General features: G+C 42.2%; 1 protein-coding gene across 4 annotated transcripts in view; it reads left to right on the top strand.

Moving 5' to 3' along the window:
• The window catches only part of atp6v0a1a (ATPase H+ transporting V0 subunit a1a), a 50,076-nt gene extending 31,666 nt beyond the window's left edge, over positions 1-18,410 (top strand). For 2 of the 4 annotated variants that reach the window (XM_061905333.1, XM_061905332.1), the window contains exons 11-22: positions 1,236-1,386; positions 1,477-1,616; positions 1,719-1,885; positions 1,963-2,053; positions 5,750-5,868; positions 5,949-6,165; positions 6,236-6,343; positions 6,413-6,520; positions 10,865-10,906; positions 12,613-12,730; positions 15,877-16,048; positions 17,957-18,410. In XM_061905333.1, the coding sequence (XP_061761317.1) occupies positions 1,236-1,386; positions 1,477-1,616; positions 1,719-1,885; positions 1,963-2,053; positions 5,750-5,868; positions 5,949-6,165; positions 6,236-6,343; positions 6,413-6,520; positions 10,865-10,906; positions 12,613-12,730; positions 15,877-16,048; positions 17,957-18,050 (1,527 nt within the window). In that variant the 3' untranslated portion in view covers positions 18,051-18,410. The remainder of the gene's footprint in view (positions 1-1,235; positions 1,387-1,476; positions 1,617-1,718; positions 1,886-1,962; positions 2,054-5,749; positions 5,869-5,948; positions 6,166-6,235; positions 6,344-6,412; positions 6,521-10,864; positions 10,907-12,612; positions 12,731-15,876; positions 16,049-17,956) is intronic. The other 2 variants (XM_061905334.1, XM_061905336.1) reach the window with 1 other exon arrangement.
• Positions 18,411-19,753: the final 1,343 nt, after the last annotated feature.

A 19,753-nucleotide genomic window follows, 5' to 3' on the forward strand; every position in this document is an offset into this window, starting at 1 on the left:
TTTGCACTGCTCTCCGAATCTAAACATTGGAACTATTTAACTGGCCTCAACGAAATTGACAAGATCTTGGGTTTGGGGGAACCTGCTTGTCCTGACGGAGCGGTTGTTGCTGGACACACGACGGACTCTTGGGAGTATGAGTGCTGTGTGCCTGGCGACCCTTCAGTCGAGGACGTGAAGATATCCACCTATTCAGAATTATGACAACAGGACATCCGCTGATTGGAGTTTTTTTTGATTGATTGAAACTTTTATTAGTAGATTGCACAGTACATATTCCATACAATTGTTCACTAAATGGTAACACCCGAATAAGTTTTTGAACTTGTTTAAGTCGGGGTCCACGTTATTCAATTCATAGTAAATAAAGTAAGTGTTGCACTGGATTGTCGACAAATTGGAAGTTGCTGGCAGTCTTCAAAGTACCCCAAAGCTGCCACAAATGATTGGAGGATGCGGGAACATTGGACTGTCTGCCCTGCAGGATGAATTTTGAGGACCAGTCATAGACAATTTAGAGTGGCGTGGAAGGAAGGAAGACTGTCAGATGTCATGACAATTTAGAGTGAAAAGCAAATTTTATTTTCACTCGCATACAAAACATTCTAACTTGGATTGTTTCCCTGGCTTCGAGACTCTCCAGAAGGACAGTGCAGCCAAGACACAGCAAACTCCCCTCTTGTCTCTCATCGACACACGCCTGTTGTTGACTTTGGATTGACATCGACACCAAGGCCGCGGAACAGAGACACACGGCAGGCTCACACACACACATGCATCCACAAAAATATACGCCACACACATACCCCACCCCCCAGTCAACGCCCTTGACACGAATCCCTTTAGGGGTGATGGATGGATGGGCAGTGCCTGAAGAGCTGCAGGCCGCCACCGTGGCCCCCCACTCCCTCCCCTCTGTTGCTAGTCTCGAGATGGCTGTTGTAATTTGTATACGTGCTTTGTTATGGAGGTTTTTTTCCCCCACTCCAGACTTGTCTAGATTGTATTTTTTTTTACTCATCCTTCCCCAGCGTTTACCTTTTTCCCCAAGGGCGCTTTGAGCAATTAGTGTTCCTGTTCTGTAACCCTGTACACTGTTTGTTTAATCTTAAACAGGTTTGAGCTGAAAACAAAGTTCCGTTGTACTTGTGCGACGACAATGAAGAACTACCTACCCTACCTTATGGTAAAAAGGTGTACTTGCTTGACCAAAATCTGCTTTTTCGTGCCTCCAGGAGAAGAGTGGCTCCACAGTGCCTTCCATCCTGAACAGGATGCAGAGCAAACAGACCCCACCCACCTACAACAAGACAAACAAGTTCACCTCCGGCTTCCAAAACATTGTTGACGCCTACGGAATCGGCAGCTACCGCGAAATCAACCCAGGTATGAATTATTGCGTGTGCTTTTATCTCCTCGTCATGACGAGTGTCCTCTCCCGCGCCATCTCACCCCTGCATCCGATTGCCACTCCAGCACCATACACCATCATTACCTTCCCCTTCCTATTCGCCGTCATGTTTGGCGACCTGGGCCACGGCTTGCTCATGACCTGCGCCGCTCTCTATCTGGTGTTGCGGGAGAGCCGCCTGATCGCTCAGAAGAACGACAACGAGGTATCACAGGCCACCTCATCATCCCCCTCGTCTCATTTGTTCTTCCCGTCATGCGACACGCCCACTCCTGCTGTAAATTTAACACGACGCGTGTGGTTGCAGATGTTCAGCATGGTGTTCGCCGGCCGCTACATCATCCTGCTGATGGGAATCTTCTCCATCTACACGGGCATTATCTACAATGACTGCTTCTCCAAGTCGCTCAACGTCTTTGGCTCGGGCTGGAGCGTTCGGCCCATGTTCGACACCCGTTTGGGAGGCAACTGGACGTAAGCGCGGCTGTTTTCAATAAGCAAACATTGTTAACCTCAACATGATTTCTTATTTTATTTTATTTTTGTTAAAGATTCGAGTTGCTCGAAAGCACCCCAATTTTGCAGTTGGACCCGGTAGTAGACGGCGTGTTCAGAGGACCATACCCCATTGGCATTGACCCGGTACACACTGTTATGTTGTTTCTTTAGCTTTAATTCTAGGTTAGTGCGTCTGCCTCACAATACGAAGGTCCTGCAGTCCTGGGTTCAAATCCAGGCTCGGGATCTTTCTGTGTGGAGTTTGCATGTCCTCCCCGTGAATGCGTGGGTTCCCTCCGGGTACTCCGGCTTCCTCCCACTTCCAAAGACATGCACCTGGGGATAGGTTGATTGGCAACACTAAATTGGCCCTAGTGTGTGAATGTGAGTGTGAATGTTGTCTGTCTATCTGTGTTGGCCCTGCGATGAGGTGGCGACTTGTCCAGGGTGTACCCCGCCTTCTGCCCGATTGTAGCTGAGATAGGCGCCAGCGCCCCCCGCGACCCCGAAAGGGAATAAGCGGTAGGAAATGGATGGATGGATGGATCTAATGAGCTGTGTTTATGTGCCCTTGTGCATTTTTTACATATACAGTGGTACCTCAACTTACTAGCTCGATTGGTTACACCAGTGGTTCTCAAATGGGGGTACGCGTACCCCTTGGGGTACTTGAAGGTATGCCAAGGGGTACGTGAGATTTTTAAAAAATATTCTAAAAATAGCAACAATTCAAAAATCCTTTATGAATATATTTATTGAATAATACTTCCAACAAAATATGAATGTAAGTTTATAAACTGTGAAAATAAATGCAATATTCAGTGTTGACAGCTAGATTTTTTGTGGACATGTTCCATAAATATTGATGATAAAGATTTCTTTTTTTGTGAAGAAATGTTTAGAATGAAGTTGATGAATCCAGATGGATCTCTATTACAATCCCCAAAGAGGGCACTTTAAGTTGATGATTACTTCTATGTGTAGAAATTTTTATTTATTATTGAATCACTTGTTTATTTTTCAACAAGTTTTTAATTATTTTTATATATTTTTTTATATATAAAAATGTGGCAGAGGGGTTAGTGCGTCTGCCTCACAATACGAAGGTCCTGCAGTCCTGGGTTCAAATCCGGGCTCGGGATCTTTCTGTGTGGAGTTTGCATGTCCTTCCCGTGAACGCGTGGGTTCCCTCCGGGTACTCCGGCTTCCTCCCACTTCCAAAGACATGCACCTGGGGATAGGTTGATTGGCAACACTAAATTTGCCCTAGTGTGTGAATGTGAGTGTGAATGTTGTCTGTCTATCTGTGTTGGCCCTGCGATGAGGTGGCGACTTGTCCAGGGTGTACCCCGCCTTCCGCCCGATTGTAGCTGAGATAGGCGCCAGCGCCCCCCGCGACCCCGTAAGGGAGAAAGCGGTAGAAAATGGATGGATAGATGGATATATTTTTTTCCAAATAGTTCAAGAAAGACCACTACAAATGAGCAATATTTTGCACTGTTATACAATTGAAGAAAGCGGAACCTGATGACATAGGGCTGTATTTTATTTCTTTATCTCTTCTTTCAACCGAAAATGCTTTGCTCTTATTAGGGGGTACTTGGATTAAAAACATGTTCACACGGGGTACGTCACAGAAAAAAGGTTGAGAACCACTGGGTTATACAACCGAGCCCGTAGCTCGAAACACTCGTATCTCAAATAAACCCGCCCATTGACATGAATTAGAAATTCAATCCATACTTGGCCACAATTCAATCTCGGTAAAATTGATAACTTCTACCTTGCTGGCTAGCTAACAAAAGTAAGACGAAGCTGTTTGAAAAATAACTATTATTTTAGCGTAAGCCGGCTAAACTTTGTCTACGTCAAATGAAGTACGTTTTTAAAAAGGCGTCAATTTGCACTTCAACACACCCGAACAGCGCGCGCGTACACACACGCCCACCTACTCAGTGGCCTAGGGGTTAGAGTGTCCGCCCTGAGATCAGTAGGTTGTGAGTTCAAACCCCGGTATAGTCACACCAAAGACTATAAAGATGGGACCCATTACCTCCCTGCTTGGCACTCAGCATCAAGGGTTAGAATTGGGGGTTAAATCACCAAAAATGATTCCCGGGCGCGGCCACCCCTGCTGCCCACTACTCCCCTCACCTCCCAAGGGCTGATCAAGGGTGATGGGTCAAATGCAGAGAATAATTTCGCCACACCTAGTGTGTGTGTCTGTGTGACATCATTGGTACTTTAACTTTAGAGAGACTGAAAGGCACCAATGCAGAGGTATAATAAGATTAAACAAGATTAAAAATAATGGCCAACATTTTAATAATTAATCAAATATAAAATTATACATATTGAGTCTATTAAAGTACAGTGTGCAGCTTTTTAAACATCACAAAATGCTTTTCTTTTTGAGGAAGTGAGATTTTGTGTATTTTTTTCATTGCTGCTATTTAAATACAAAACAATATATATTTTTTTAGCACTTTCTTTTCTTTTAAATTGACATTTTATTCGTCATGAAACTGTAACAGGGCAGCACGGTTGAAGAGAGGTTTGTGCATCTGCCTCACAATACGAAGGTCCTGAGTAATGAAATGAAATTAATTATATTTATATAGCGCTTTTTCTCTAGTGACTCAAAGTGCTTTACATAGTGATACCCAATATCTAAGTTACATTTAAGCCAGTGTGGGTGGCACTGGGAGAAGGTGAGTAAAGTGTCTTGCCCAAGGACACAACGGCTGTGACTAGGATGGCGGAAGCGGGGATCGAACCTGCAACTCTCAAGTTGCTGCCACGGCCGCTCTACCAACCGAGCTATACCGCCCGAGTAGTCCTGAGTTCAATCCCAGGCTCTGGATCTTTCTGTGTGGAGTTTGCATGTCCTCCCCGTGAATGCGTGGGTTCCCTCCGGGTACTCCGGCTTCCTCCCACTTCCAAAGACATGCACCTGGGGATAGGTTGATTAGCAACACTAAATTGGCCCTAGTGTGTGAATTTGAGTGTGAATGTTGTCTGTCTATCTGTGTTGGACCTGCAATGAGGTGGCGACTTGTCCAGGGTTTACCCCGCCTTCTGCCCGAATGCAGCTGAGATAGGCTCCAGCACCCCCCGCGACCCCAAAAGGGACAAGCGGTAGAAAATGGATGGATGGATGTTTGTAACAGCTGATTGAGCAGCACAGTTACAGTATAAATACGTATTCATGAATAATTTTGCCGCGATGAGGTGGCGACTTGTCCAGGATGTACCCCGCCTTCCGCCCGATTGTAGCTGAGATAGGCACCAGCGCCCCCCGCGACCCCAAAGGGGAATAAGCGGTAGAAAATGAATGGATGGATGGATGAATAAATTTGTTGTTGGTAAGCAAATGCCTAAAATAGCTTAAGCTGCACTTAGTAGTCCGTGGAAAATTTTTTGCCATTAAATATGCGTACGCTTCATTATCTGATTAGTGAACTAACCAAAGGGGAATAAGCAGTAGAAAATGGATGGATGAATAAATTTGTTGTTGGTAAGCACATGCCTAAAATAGCTTAAGCTGCACTTAGTAGTCCGTGGAAACATTTTAGCCATTAAATATGTATATGCTTCATTATCTGATTAGTGAACTAATCGTTAAGATAATGGTTGACTAATCGACGATAAATAATAATCGTTAGTTGCAGCCCTAGTTAGACCATAGCCTAATATGGGAAATTTTGAGATTCCGGGGTTAACTACTAAGGGCTCTATTGCAACCTCTGATTTGTTAATTGATCAGAAAGTGTATCTCAAGGCTTGTTCATAAAGTGTATTTCTAAATGACCCTAAACACTCACTGTCCTTGTCCGTCAGATCTGGAACATTGCGAAAAACAAGCTGACATTCCTCAACTCCTTCAAAATGAAGATGTCCGTCATCCTGGGAGTCATCCACATGCTCTTTGGAGTCACCCTCAGTCTCTTCAACCACCAGTGAGCCTCTTTTACTGCCTTCTTTTTTTTTTTTTTTTTTCTTCATCCGTCCGATCTCACTGACTAGACTTTCTCCTCAGGTACTTCAACAAGCCCTTGAACATCTACCTGGGGTTCATCCCCGAGATCATCTTTATGGCCAGCCTCTTCGGCTACCTAGTGCTGCTCGTCTTCTACAAGTGGCTGTCATACGACGCCCGGACGTCCCGTGACGCTCCGAGTCTTCTCATCGCCTTCATCAACATGTTCCTCTTCAACTACAGCGACCCCACCGTCAAACCTCTCTATCGTGGACAGGTCGGTTTAAGTAATCCTGTTTTTTTTTTTTTTATAGAACCTAATTATCTATTTGTTTTGAAATCTGCAGCAAGCCCTGCAGTGCCTCCTGGTGATCATCGCCTTGGCGTGCGTTCCCTGCATGTTAATCGTCAAAACGTTGGTCCTGCGGCGACAGTATCTGAGGCGCAAAAACCTCGTAAGCTGCGCTTAAACTTGCATCTTCATCACTCTTTGTCCTTCCTAAGTCCTGCGTTTTGCCCGACAGGGAATGCAGAACTTTGGCGGCATCAGGGTGGGCAACGGGCCCACCGATGACGAGGCGGAAATCATCCAACACGACCAGCTGTCGCAACACTCCGAGGAAGAGCCTGAGGTGAAATGGACGCGTATTGTCTTGTCATTGGGGTTTTAATAGTTTATTCGGAAACAGAAACCTCATTCCACTGTGGCTTTGAGGCCAAAAAAAGAATATTTTATGAATGAAGGTTCTTATGTTTCCCTCGCTTGCTACAGTGTAACATAAGAACCTTCAACATACTGCAAATTGGAACCTCTAAGGCAGGGGTGTCAAACTCAAATACAGAGCGGGCCAAAATTTTAAACGGAACAAAGCCGCGGGCCAAGGTTGAACAAATGAACCTTTTAATAGGGACCCAAACAAGTTTTGCATTAAATATTGAACAAGCAAGGCTTATATAACTTTAGTGACATGCAAAATTCAGTTTCAAATAATAATAATGATAATTTAAAAAATATCAATGGCAAGTCAAATCAAATTTAAATAAAAATTGTATGCCTTTTTTTCTATTTGCAATCTTCTGAGGTAAATATCAAATTTTTTCCACAGGCTAGTAATACATTTGAAAATAAAATAACAATATTGAATTAACCAAACATTCAAGCCTTGAAGTAGCAAGAGAAAATGCATGAATAAAACGTTAATTATTGGTCAGTTTGCTGGAAGTTTCCCGGAAGAGTTAGTGCTGCAAGGGGTTCTGGGCATTTGTTCTGTTGTGTTACGGTGCGGATGTTCACCCGAAATGTGTTTGTCATTCTTGTTTGGTGTGGGTTCACAGTGTGGCGCATATTTGTAACAGTGCTAAAGTTGTTTATACGGCCACCCTCAGTGTGACCTGTATGTGCTGTTGACCAAGTATGGCTTGCATCCACTTGTGCGTGTGTGGGTGTAAAAGCCACAAATATTATGTGACACGCTGTTAGTACGGAGGAAAAGCGGACGTGACAACAGGTTGTAGAGAACGCTAAAGGCAGTGCCTTAAATGCACGCCCCCAATATAGTTGTCCAGGTGGAAATCGGTAGAAATTCGGGAGAATGGTTGCCCCGGGAGATTTTCGGGAGGGGTACTGAACTTCGGGAGTCTATCGGGAAAATTAGGAGGGTTGGCAAGTATGAGTATTAGCGGTGTTACAGCGGCACCGACGCTGTATAAAACCGGCGGGCCAGCTCTAATGTTAAATTGAATTGCCTCTAGGGCCAAATTAAATTACACGGCGGGCCAGATTTGGCCCACGGGCCAGAGTTTGACACCCATGCTCTAAGGCATAGGTGTCAAACTCACGGCCCGGGGGCCACTTTGTTTAATGAGGGCCGCGGCATTGTTTAACGAGGACCGGCGCATTGTTTAACGAGGGCCGCGGCATTGTTTAACGAGGGCCGCGGCATTGTTTAACGAGGGCCGCGGCATTGTTTAACGAGGGCCGCTACATAATATTATTGAGGTGGCCTTCCGCATTATTATTGTGGGTCGGCATGTCATTTAATGTGGCTAGCCACGTCATTCTCCATGGACCGCCTCATGAAAAGTGCCCGCACGTCATTCTGGCTGTACAAAAACTCGAGGGTTCTTGGTACGAATCCAGCTTCAGTCATCTAGCCCCCAGTGCTAGTTTGGTGGTGGTTTGGTGTTGAGGTGTGTTTGGGTTTTTTGTTTCAAATGTTTGGTGGTGGTCGGAGAAGCCGTAGGCACAAATTGGAAGCCACGTTGCCATGAGTCTGCTCTAGGGCAGCTGTGGCTGCAAACGTAGCTTACCACCACAATCTGTGAGTATGGAGTTCTCACCGTGAAGCGCTTTGAGTGTCTCGAAAAGCGCTTTATAAATCTAATTCATCATCATTACTAATACTCTGTGGCGAGGTACGTCATTCAATGTGGATTTTATATGAGCTGCCATACCTTTTAATGTGAAAGGCTGAATGTATTTGTTGTTTGAGAAAAAAACATGTATTTCACAAAACAGCAAAAGTTCTACATTTAAATATTATCTGATCATGCAACAAGCATTTTTGTTATACCCAAATTAATACCGTATTTTCCGGACTAAAGAGCGCACCGGGATGTAAGCCTCACCCACAAAATTTTACGGAAAGCATTTTTTTTTTGTCCATAAATTAACTGCTCCGTCTTATAAGCCGCAGGGTACAAAGTGCAGGGAAAAAAGTACTGGCTTATAGTCCGGAATTTATGGTACTTTAATATCTGCTTGACTTAGGATTTCAAAGCAAGTTATGCATCATTTGGTAAAACAAAATCACTTGCGTATGCAAATTGTGTATTGAGGCTTTTATACGTTTAAATTCATATAGATTCACTATTAAAAGCGGCCCTCTGCGATAAGCCATAATTTCGACATGGCTCTCAGTAAAAACAAGTTTCTCTAAAGCAAAACACAAGACCCCCCCATCATGGGAAATAATGGTGATACAGATAATACATACACATCCTTTTTGCTATCTTTACAGTTTAACTTAAAAGGGAACTGCACTTGTTTTTTTTAATTGTTCAATCATTCAGAAAGACATGAAAGATGTATTTTTTTTAAATGCATTTTTACTTGTAAATAAAAATTGGAGGTGCACTATTCCGCCCATAAAACCCGATAAAAAACATTCAATAAGTGCCAACAATGTTCCATTTACATCTCATAACTTGAATATTAACCAAGTATTAGTGATATTGTTATTAGAAGCGCTAGCGCAGTCAAACTATTTATAGCGGCTCCGTGATCATAAGCTTGTGTGCCTACCATATTTCCTTGAATTGCCGCCGGGGCGCTTATTAACTTAAAACCTCTTCTCACTCCTGCGCTTACCAAAGGCATGCGGTAAAAGTAAGCATGCCCTAATTATTTTAAAACCTCTTCTCACTCCGGCACTTACCAAAGGTATGCAGTAAAAATTTGAGTGTGATGTAAGCTTGGACCTTAAATCCTACTGAATAGCTCTTAATGTTCTTCCTTTTATGCGATTTCATATTACCGGTATTAAAATCAGCCTCCTCCATTTTGAAAATGATTACAGGGGAAGTGTCACTCGTGACGTCACGAGTTTGACCAGGCGGTAATAGTAAGCATGGTTTTAACCGGCCAAAGGGATGAGTTTGCCAAGTATAAAAATTTGATGAAATGTTTATACGAAAGAATCAGCTTTTCTAAATGTATCCAATAGATGTCGCAATAGCAATTTTTTGTATCTTTGTAGATAATGCTACATATGTACAAAATAAACCACATGATGTTAGTACATCAGTCGAGGAAAATTATCAAACTACATCAATAACATACTGTAATCTGATTTTGATATCATTTTTTATCTTGATTGATTGAAAAGTAACACCAATTAGTTGACTTATGAATATTATCACATCATTTATTCAGGAGATATTTTTCATTATTTTTTATTATAATTTTTTTTTTATATTTCCTTATTCAGGAAATATAAATAAGGACAAATAAAGATAGAATACTATTAACCGCAACATCTAAGTGTAAAAAAAATCCCAACAACATTATGATTTGTACAATTTCAGAATGTACTTGTCCTATTTCTAAACAAAGAAAACAATCAGATATGTCTTTGTTTTTAAGTTATCGTGCCGTCATTTTACCAGTCCGGCCCACTTGGGAGTAGATTTTTCTCCAATTGGCCCCCCATCCAAAATGACTTTTACACCCTTGCTTTAGAGGTTCTTAATCAAAGAAATACTCTGAGCGGCTCTGACAAGGTTCATTGCATTGCTCACATTTATTTAATATTTACAGTGCATAAGAAAAAACAAAAGAGATTCGTCATGTCTTTTATAATGATTGTGATCAAAAGGGGGGCTTCACGGTGGAAGAGGGGTTAGTGCGTCTGCCTCACAATACGAAGGTCCTGCAGTCCTGGGTTCAAATCTAGGCTCAGGATCTTTCTGTGTGGAGTTTGCATGTTCTCCCCGTGAATGCGTGGGTTCCCTCCGGGTACTCCGGCTTCCTCCCACTTCCGAAGACATGCACCTGGGGATAGGTTGATTGGCAACACTAAAAATTGACCCTAGTGTGTGAATGTGAGTGTGAATGTTGTCTGTCTATCTGTGTTGGCCCTGCGATGAGGTGGCGACTTGTCCAGGGTGTACCCCGCCTTCCGCCTGATTGTAGCTGAGATAGGCGCCAGCGCCCCCCGCGACCCCAAAAGGGAATAAGCGGTAGAAAATGGATGGATGGGATGGGTGATCAAAAGGCAAAATTCCCAAAAAACAATTCCCCTTTAGGAGGCAAATTCTCCTTTTAAGCCTCCACTGTAGAAAAGATCCTTGCCCGTTGGACTTTTTGTTCACATCTTCCCCCTTTTTTTTACCGTGTAACCTTCTCTCTTTCGTGACTACCTTGTGTTCTGACGTGCACGTGTGTGTCCATTTGTGTGTCTGTGTGTATAATTAAGCGTTGCCTTCTGTCTGCTTTCAAGACCGGTGAGGAGGAAGAGGTAGGACCTGAAACACTAACATCACTTTAGTCTGTGCATGTGTCGCCGGCCCCACCTCTATTGTTGTCGCTCTAGCTTTGTGTTGACATGTTAGCAGCTGTGTGTTGGTGTAGGACAGGGGTCAGCAACCTTTACCACTCAAAGAGCCATTTTGACCCGTTTCACAAAAAAAAGAAAACTATGGGAGCCTTAAGACTCTTTTGTAATTTAAAATAAAATAACACAGCGTACAAAGTTGTTTTTTTTGCTTTGTGCTATGTATTAACCAGGGGTCTCTTAATATGAAAATGTAATATTAGTGAGGCCCGCGAGTTTTATTTGAATGCCGCTTGACAACATCACATTTGCCTACCATCTCAATTTTTCCGGGAGACTACCGAGTTTCAGAGCAATCATTCGCTCGACTGTCTGCTGGTTTTCACCCAAACAACAATAATAAGGCCGTGCTATGATGACAATGCGTTTAGCGCCCTCTACAACCGTAATAAACAGCTTACCAGCCCATTCACATGTTGAATGAGGCTTCTGCAGACACACATAAGCGACTGCAAGGCATACCTGCTCAACAGCCGTACAGGTTACACTGAGAGTTGTGATATAAACAACTTAACACTCTTACTAATATGCGCCACACTGTGAACCCACACCAAACAAGAATGACAATCACATTTCAGCACTGTAGCACAACAAAAACACAACAAATACCCAGAATCCCATGTATCCCGAACTATTCAGGGCTACACTATACACCCCCGCTACCACCAAACCCCGCCCACCTCAACCGACGCACGGAGGGTGAGGGTGGGAGTGTATAATGTAGCCCGGAAGAGTTAGGGATGCATGGGATTCTGGGTATTTATTCTGTTGTGTTCATGTTGTGTTACAGTGCGGATGTTCTTCCGAAATGTGTTTGTTAGTTAGTTAATTATATTTATATAGCGCTTTTCTCAAGTGACTCAAAGCGCTTTACATAGTGACACCCAATATCTAAGTTACATTTAAACCAGTGTGGGTGACACTGGGAGCAGGTGGGTAAAGTCTCTTGCCCAAGGACACATCGGCAGTGACTAGGATGGCACAAGCGGGAATCGAACCTGCAACCCTCAAGTTGCTGGCACGGCCACTCTACCAACCGAGCTATACCGCCATTCATGTTTGGTGTGGGTTCACAGTGTGGCGCATATTAGTAAGAGTGTTAAAGTTGTTTATATCACAACCCTCAGTGTAACCTGTATGGCTGTTGAACAAGTATGCCTTGCAGTCGCATGCACATTGAGTCAGCAGCCGCACACTAGATGTGGCCGGCCGGCACTCAAGATAGCATAGTATTAAAGCGGACGCGACGACATGGTCGAGAGGACGTTTTAGGCATTTCCATCACGGCACGCCCTCAATATTGTTGTCGGGGGAAAATCTGAGAATGTTATCCTGGGGAGATTTCTGGGAGAGGCACTGAAATCCGGAAAACCCCCTGGAAAAATGGGGGTGTCGGCAAGTATGCAGCTGAGCCACATCAGAGTGGTCCAAGAGCCGCGGGTTGCTGACCCCTGCTGTAGGATGATGCAGGGTAGCGCTTCAAGCTTACAGGTCAATCATCATTTCAGCTGTTAAATTTAAGGGCTGCTGTCGGATCGAGAAAATGGCTTTCAGGGGGAGCCGGTATTAATGTGTCTGTTTATCACTGACATGCTCGTCTTGTCCCTCAGTTTAACTTTGCAGACATGGCCGTGCACCAGGCCATACACACCATCGAATACTGCCTGGGTTGCATCTCCAATACGGCTTCCTATCTCAGGCTTTGGGCCCTCAGTCTGGCCCACGCACGTAAGTCCTACATGCTCAAACCAAACGTTTTCACATTTACTGTTTACACCATAAAAAGGTATTTTGATAAAGTATCAAATTTACAGCCATTTTTTTTTTTACTTCAATAAAGTAGGGATTTTTTAATGACTTGTGGCTAAAATACACACATTATACTTTAGTTATTTTACACTTTAAAGACCAAAATGGGCTTCCATAAAATTGCACTGTTATTATTATTATTGTTATTATTATTATTAATCTATCTGTGTTGGCCCTGCGATGAGGTAGCGACTTGTCCAGGGTGTACCCCGCCTTCCGCCCAAATGCGGCTGAGATAGGCTCCAGCGACCTCCCCCGTGTTCCCAAAAAGGGACAAGCGGTAGAAAATGGACGGATTATTAACAGCCCAACAATTGTCCTGAACTACAACGAGCAAATGCAACAAAATTTCATTCTGTATTGTAAAGTTCAAATTTCAATGACAATAAAGGAAATCGAAGTCTAAAAGTTAAATGTTTTTTTTGCATTTAAACCTTTTCCAGCATCAACAAAACAGTAAGAAAAAAAGGGAAGTAAATGTGTGTATAAACGGTGGGGCAAAAAAGTATTTAGTCAGCCACCGATTGTGCAAGTTCTCCCACTTAAAATGATGACAGAGGTCTGTAATTTTCATCATAGGTACACTTCAACTGTGAGAGACAGAATGTGGAAAAAAAATCCAGGAATTCACATTGTAGGAATTTTAAAGATTTTATTTGTAAATTATGGTGGAAAATAAGTATTTGGTCAACCATTCAAAGCTCTCACTGATGGAAGGAGGTTTTGGCTCAAAATCTCACGATACATGGCCCCATTCATTCTTTCCTTAACACGGATCAATCGTCCTCTCCCCTTAGCAGAAAAACAGCCCCAAAGCATGATGTTTCCACCCCCATGCTTCACAGTAGATATGGTGTTCTTGGCACGCAACTCAGTATTCTTCTTCCTCCAAACACGACGAGTTGAGTTTATACCAAAAAGTTCTATTTTGGTTTCATCTGACCACATGACATTCTCCCAATCCTCTGCTGTATCATCCATGTATCCATTTTGGTTTCAATTTAACTGGTCGTTTTTGGAGGAAGAAGAATACTGAGTTGCATCACAAGAACACCATACCTACTGTGAAGCATGGGGGTGGAAACATCATGCTTTGGGGCTGTTTTTCTGCTAAGGGGACAGGACGATTGATCAGTGTTAAGGAAAGAATGAATGGGGCCATTTATCATGAGATTTTGAGCCAAAACCTCCTTCCATCAGTGAGAGCTTTGAATGGTTGACCAAATACTTATTTTCCACCATAATTTACAAATAAATTCTTTAAAATTCCTACAATGTGAATTCCTGTTTTTTTTTTCACATTCTGTCTCTCACAGTTGAAGTGTACCTATGATGAAAATTACAGACCTCTGTCATCATTTTAAGTGGGAGAACTTGCACAATCGGTGGCTGACTAAATACTTTTTTGCCCGACTGTATATATATATTCCAATCATCAAGAATGATAATTTTAGTGATATATACAGTACAAGCTAAAATTTTGGACACACCTTCTCATTCGATGCGTTTTCTTTATTTTCATGACTATTTACATTGTAGATTGTCACTGAAGACATCAAAACTATGAATGAACACATGCAGAGTTTTGTACTAGTGGTTAGAGTATACGCCCTGAGATCGGTAAGTTGTTAGTTCGAACCCCGGCCGATTCATACCGAAGACTTTTTTTTTTAAAAAAGGGACCCATTACCTCCCTGCTTGGCACTCAGCATCAAGGGTCGGAATTGGGGGTTGAATCACCAAAGATTATTTTCGGGCGCGGCCACCGCTGCTGCTCACTGCTCCCCTCACCTCCCAGGGGGTGAACAAGGGTATGGGTCAAATGCAGAGGAAAAAATTCACCACACCTAGTGTGGGTCTGACAATTATTTAAAAAAGTGAAATAACTGAAAAAATGTTTTCTATTCTAGTTTCTTCAAAATAGCCACCCTTTTCTATGATTTCAGTTTTGCACACTCTTGGCATTCTCTCGACGAGCTTCAAGCACACCTGGGAAGTGATAACCATTTCTGGTGACTACCTCTTGAAGCTCATCGCGAGAATGCCAAGAGTGTGCAAAGCTGTAATCAGAGCAAAGGGTGGCTATTTTGAAGAAAATTAGAATATAAAATATGTTTTCAATTATTTCACCTTTTTTTTGTTAAGTACATAACTCCACATGTGTATTCATAGTTTTGATGCCTTCAGTGACAATCTACAATGTAAAATACTCATGAAAATAAAGAAAACCCATTTTTTTTTAAAGCAAGAGAAAACATAATATAATTTTGTGAAACCATTCCAATAATGTCATAAAAACAGTTGCAGCAGAGTAAAGCATGATGTGGCGAGGGACAAGTGCATTTAAGTCTAAATAGAAGCATCAGTGGGTTTGAATTAATTTATTTAATAGTGCTTTTATTCACTACATGCGTGAGAAAATGTGATATTCATGGTGGATATTAAATTGGGCTTCACGGTGGCAGAGGGGTTAGTGCGTCTGCCTCACAATACGAAGTTTCTGCAGTCCTGGGTTCAAATCCAGGCTCGGGATCTTTCTGTGTGGAGTTTGCATGTTCTCCCCGTGAATGCGTGGGTTCCCTCCGGGTACTCCGGCTTCCTCCCACTTCCAAAGACATGCACCTGGGGATAGGTTGATTGGCAACACTAAAATTGGCCCTAGTGTGTGAATGTGAGTGTGAATGTTGTCTGTCTATCTGTGTTGGCCCTGCGATGAGGTGGAGACTTGTCCAGGGTGTACCCCGCCTTCCGCCCGATTGTAGCTGAGATAGGCGCCAGCGCCCCCCGCGACCCCGAAAGGGAATAAGCGGTAGAAAATGGATGGATGGATGTTGTCTGTCTATCTGTGTTGGCCCTGCGATGAGGTGGCGACTTGTCCAGGGTGTACCCCGCCTTCCGCCCGATTGTAGCTGAGATAGGCGCCAGCGCCCCCCGCTACCCCAAAAGGGAATAAGCGGTAGAAAATGGATGGATGGATGGATATTAAATTGTAAGGATGCGGTAAAACAACCAAAACACAACCTGCGATCATGTAAAAACGAAGTCTTTGTTTGCTCCACGCGCAGAGCTGTCCGAGGTGCTTTGGTCCATGGTGATGCACATCGGCCTGTCCACGCGCGGCGTTGGCGGCTTCATCATGGTGGCCATCGTCTTTTACTTCTTCGCCATTCTCACAGTGGCCATTTTGCTCATCATGGAGGGCTTGTCCGCCTTCCTGCACGCCCTCAGGCTGCACTGGTAAGCTGCACTGCACCTGTCAGGTTTGTCTCCACCTGCTGGCCACTCCTTGCCATTACAACTGTGCACAAACTTGCACATTTTTATTGCTGCTTTTTCAAGATTTGCACCCCCACCCTCCTTAGTTATTCCTGTCTGCTGAGCTAAAAAGGTCAACACGCTAATTAGCATCACCATTTTGAAATATAGAGCAAGATCAGTTCCCAGAGAGGAAGTAGGGCTTTCGATTCCAAGTGGTCTAAGTCATTTTTAACCTCTTAAGGCCCAAGCTGTTTGTTTACATGTTTTGTTTATTTTTCTTTGCTATTTGGGCTTATTGGACCCTAATTAGAATTAAAAACTAAGAGTCATCTTTTGATATGATGTACTAAATCCATAAGTACACAAACGTGTACTTCATGTTTAGTGACATGCTAATTTTTATTTTTAAAGGGGAACATTATCACCAGACCTATGTAAGCATCAATATATACCTTGATATTGCAGAAAAAAGACCATATGTTTTTTTAACCGATTTCCGAACTCTAAAAGGGTGAATTTGACGATTTAAACGCCTTTCAATTGTTCGATGTCGGAGCAATGACCTTTCACCCGTGACGTCACAATGGGAAGCAATCCACCATTTTCTCAAACACATTACACACACAAGTCAAATCAGCTCTGTTATTTTCCGTTTTTTCGACTGTTTTCCGTACCTTGGAGACATCATGCCTCGTCGGTGTGTTGTTGGAGGGGACGGATTCAAGTTGACTTACATGGAATGTGCATCGATTAGCACGGCATGTTAATCGATGCTAACATGCTATTTAGGCTAGCTGTATGTACATATTGCATCGTTATGCCTCATTTGTAGCTATATTTGCATGCAGCCTTTCCCTCCACCCACATCTAATGCCAAACAAACGCATACCAATCGACGGATTCAAGTTTCACCAGTGTCAAAAGATGCGAAAGTCCCTCGTTTGTTCTGCACGTTTTACCGACGATAGCGATGTGACAGAGATGCGTGGATATCCCGCGACACTCAAAGCAGATATATTTCCAACGATAAAGTCAACGAAATCACAAAGGTGAGTTTTGTTGATGTTATTGACTTATGTGCTAATCAGACATATTTGGTCACTGCATGACTGCCAGGTATTCGATGCTAACATGCATATTAGGCTAGCTGTATGTACGTTTGTAGCTATATTTGCTTCCAGCCTTTCCCTCCACCCACATTTAATGCCAAACAAACACTTACCAATCGACGGATTTAAGTTGTTCCAGTGGTCAAAAGATGCAATCGTCGGTTGGAAGGCGATCGCCGAATAGCTTCAATAGCTATTCGCTCAATAGCTTCAGTTTCTTCTTCAATTTCGTTTTCGCCATCCGTTTCAATACATGCGTTATCTGTTGAATCGCTTAAGCCGCTGAAATCAGAGTCTGAATCCGAGCTAATGTCGCTATATCTTTCTGTTCTATCTGCCGTGTTTGTTTGTATTGGCGTCACTATGTGACGTCACAGGAAAATGGACGGGTGGATTTACAGATAGCGAAAATCATGCACTTTAAAGCCTTTTTTCGGGATATTCCATGATGGGTAAAATTTTGAAAAAAACTTCGAAAAATAAAGTAAGGCACTGGGAACTGTTTTTTATTGGTTTTAACCCTTCTGAAATTGTGATAATGTTCCCCTTTAAAAAAATGTTTTCCAAATTCCATTATATGTACAATAATACTCTTCTGACACCACCAGATGGCAATATAAGTGTCCACATAAGAGGCCATAGGACCCCAATTCAGTAGTGTACACAATTTTGGAAATAAGAGCTAAAAAGGTGCTGTCCATGCATGTGGCCACTAAGCCTTTCGAGGTTCTTTTATTAAAGAAATACTCTGAGTGGTTCTTCCATCTTGTGCCTGCAGGGTGGAGTTCCAGAACAAGTTTTACTCCGGTCAAGGCTTTAAGTTCCTCCCATTCACCTTCGTCAGCATCCTGGATGGAAATTCTGAAGACTGAGGTCCCTGTCTCCGGTGTGTGTCCAACCTTTTGTTTGTTTTAAACGTCTCACCTTTGTAGGATCTATAAGTCTAATCTCTCAGTGCAGGATTCAAGTAGCACGTGTGTGTGTGTGTGTGTGTGTCGTCTTTACGAGTTTGTAGTTGTATATTATTTATGCAAACAGTTCCTCACGGTGAATGATTACCACAAACATGAATTATCCGTCATGAAGGTCCAAAAGGGAAAGTGTGCATTAAGGCATAGGTCCGTCTCTTTGCAAATCATGGTAAACTAACGAGATACGATTAATGCAGATCCATCATACATAACGTCTTGTGTTGTCTGATCGTCTTTCACCAATAAACGTGGGAAAAGCTGGTTTTGAATTATTTCCTGATTTAAAAAAAAAAAAAAAAAAAAAAGCATGTTTGCTGTAGAAGGATCTCCCGTCTTATTTCGTTTTGAATTATTTTATAAAAATGCAACAAAAAATCCAGTAAAAATAAGATAAAGATAAATAAGATTTTGTCTTTAGCCATGTTGCTAAATGTTTTGTATTTTTTAAAAGCATATTCTAAACTTTTTTGGGATTAAATCAAGCATTTTCAAGCTTAAACATAGCTAAATGAACTAAAAATATCAATACTACAGTAGTATTTGCCACTAGATGAGAACAAACCAATCACAGCGCGATGCTCAGTATCGTGGCCACTGATTGGCTGCAGCATTACTATGTTGGAGTTAAACTAGTGGGCTCTAATAATGTTAAAAAAATATATATTAAGAATGTCTTAAACTGGTATGTTTGTGTGCTCATTTTTCGAATATATTTGTTTTACAATGAATGAAGGGACAAGCGGTAGAAAAATGGATGGATGGATTCCTACTTTGACGGAAATTCATTTATCTTGGCCATGTTTGGAACAAATTAACTGCAATCATTGAGGGTTTTAGTATTTTATCATTAATAAATAAAAAACATTTTGTGAAAAAATACTAATAAATTATTAATATTAATTATTAACTATTAATACAACTATTTGCAGGCATATTTAAATTAGAAAGTAAATGAAATAGAAAATTAAATGGAATAAAAACGACTATGTTCTGGACGCACAATATATTTAAAGTAACATTCCACTAGATTTAATATTACTATGCCATCCATCCATCCATTTTCTACCGCTTGTCCCTTTTGGGCTTGCGGGGGGTGCTGGAGCCTATCTCAGCTGCCTTTGGGCGGAAGGCTATGCATTGGTCAAAAATGTTTATTAAATCCAACAAGTTGTCTCTCAGCCAATTGCCTTTAGGTCAGGAGTTCTCAAACTGTATTTTATGTAACTTATTGTATTTACGGCGCGTCACTATTCCTACATTTTATGTTACAGCCTTATTCCAAAATGGAGAAAAAAAAAATGTCCTCAAAATTCTACACATAATGACAATGTAAGAAGTTATTTTTTTGAAATTTTGCAAAATTGTTCAAAACTTAAAAAAAAAAATTAAAAACACATGTACATAATTAGTCACAGCCTTTGTGCAATACTTTGTTGATGCACCTTTGGCAGCAATTACAGCCTCAACTCATTTTCAATACGACTTCACACGCTTGGCACACCTTTCTTTGGGTAGTTTCGGCGGATTAACTGTACCACTTCAGAAAACACTTTGCTCTCCAAGTACCACCATAATGACCAACATTAAAATACAGTAGCATAGCA

Source organism: Nerophis ophidion, linkage group LG07, assembly GCF_033978795.1.
Source record: "Nerophis ophidion isolate RoL-2023_Sa linkage group LG07, RoL_Noph_v1.0, whole genome shotgun sequence".
NCBI classification, from domain to species: Eukaryota; Metazoa; Chordata; class Actinopteri; order Syngnathiformes; family Syngnathidae; genus Nerophis; species Nerophis ophidion.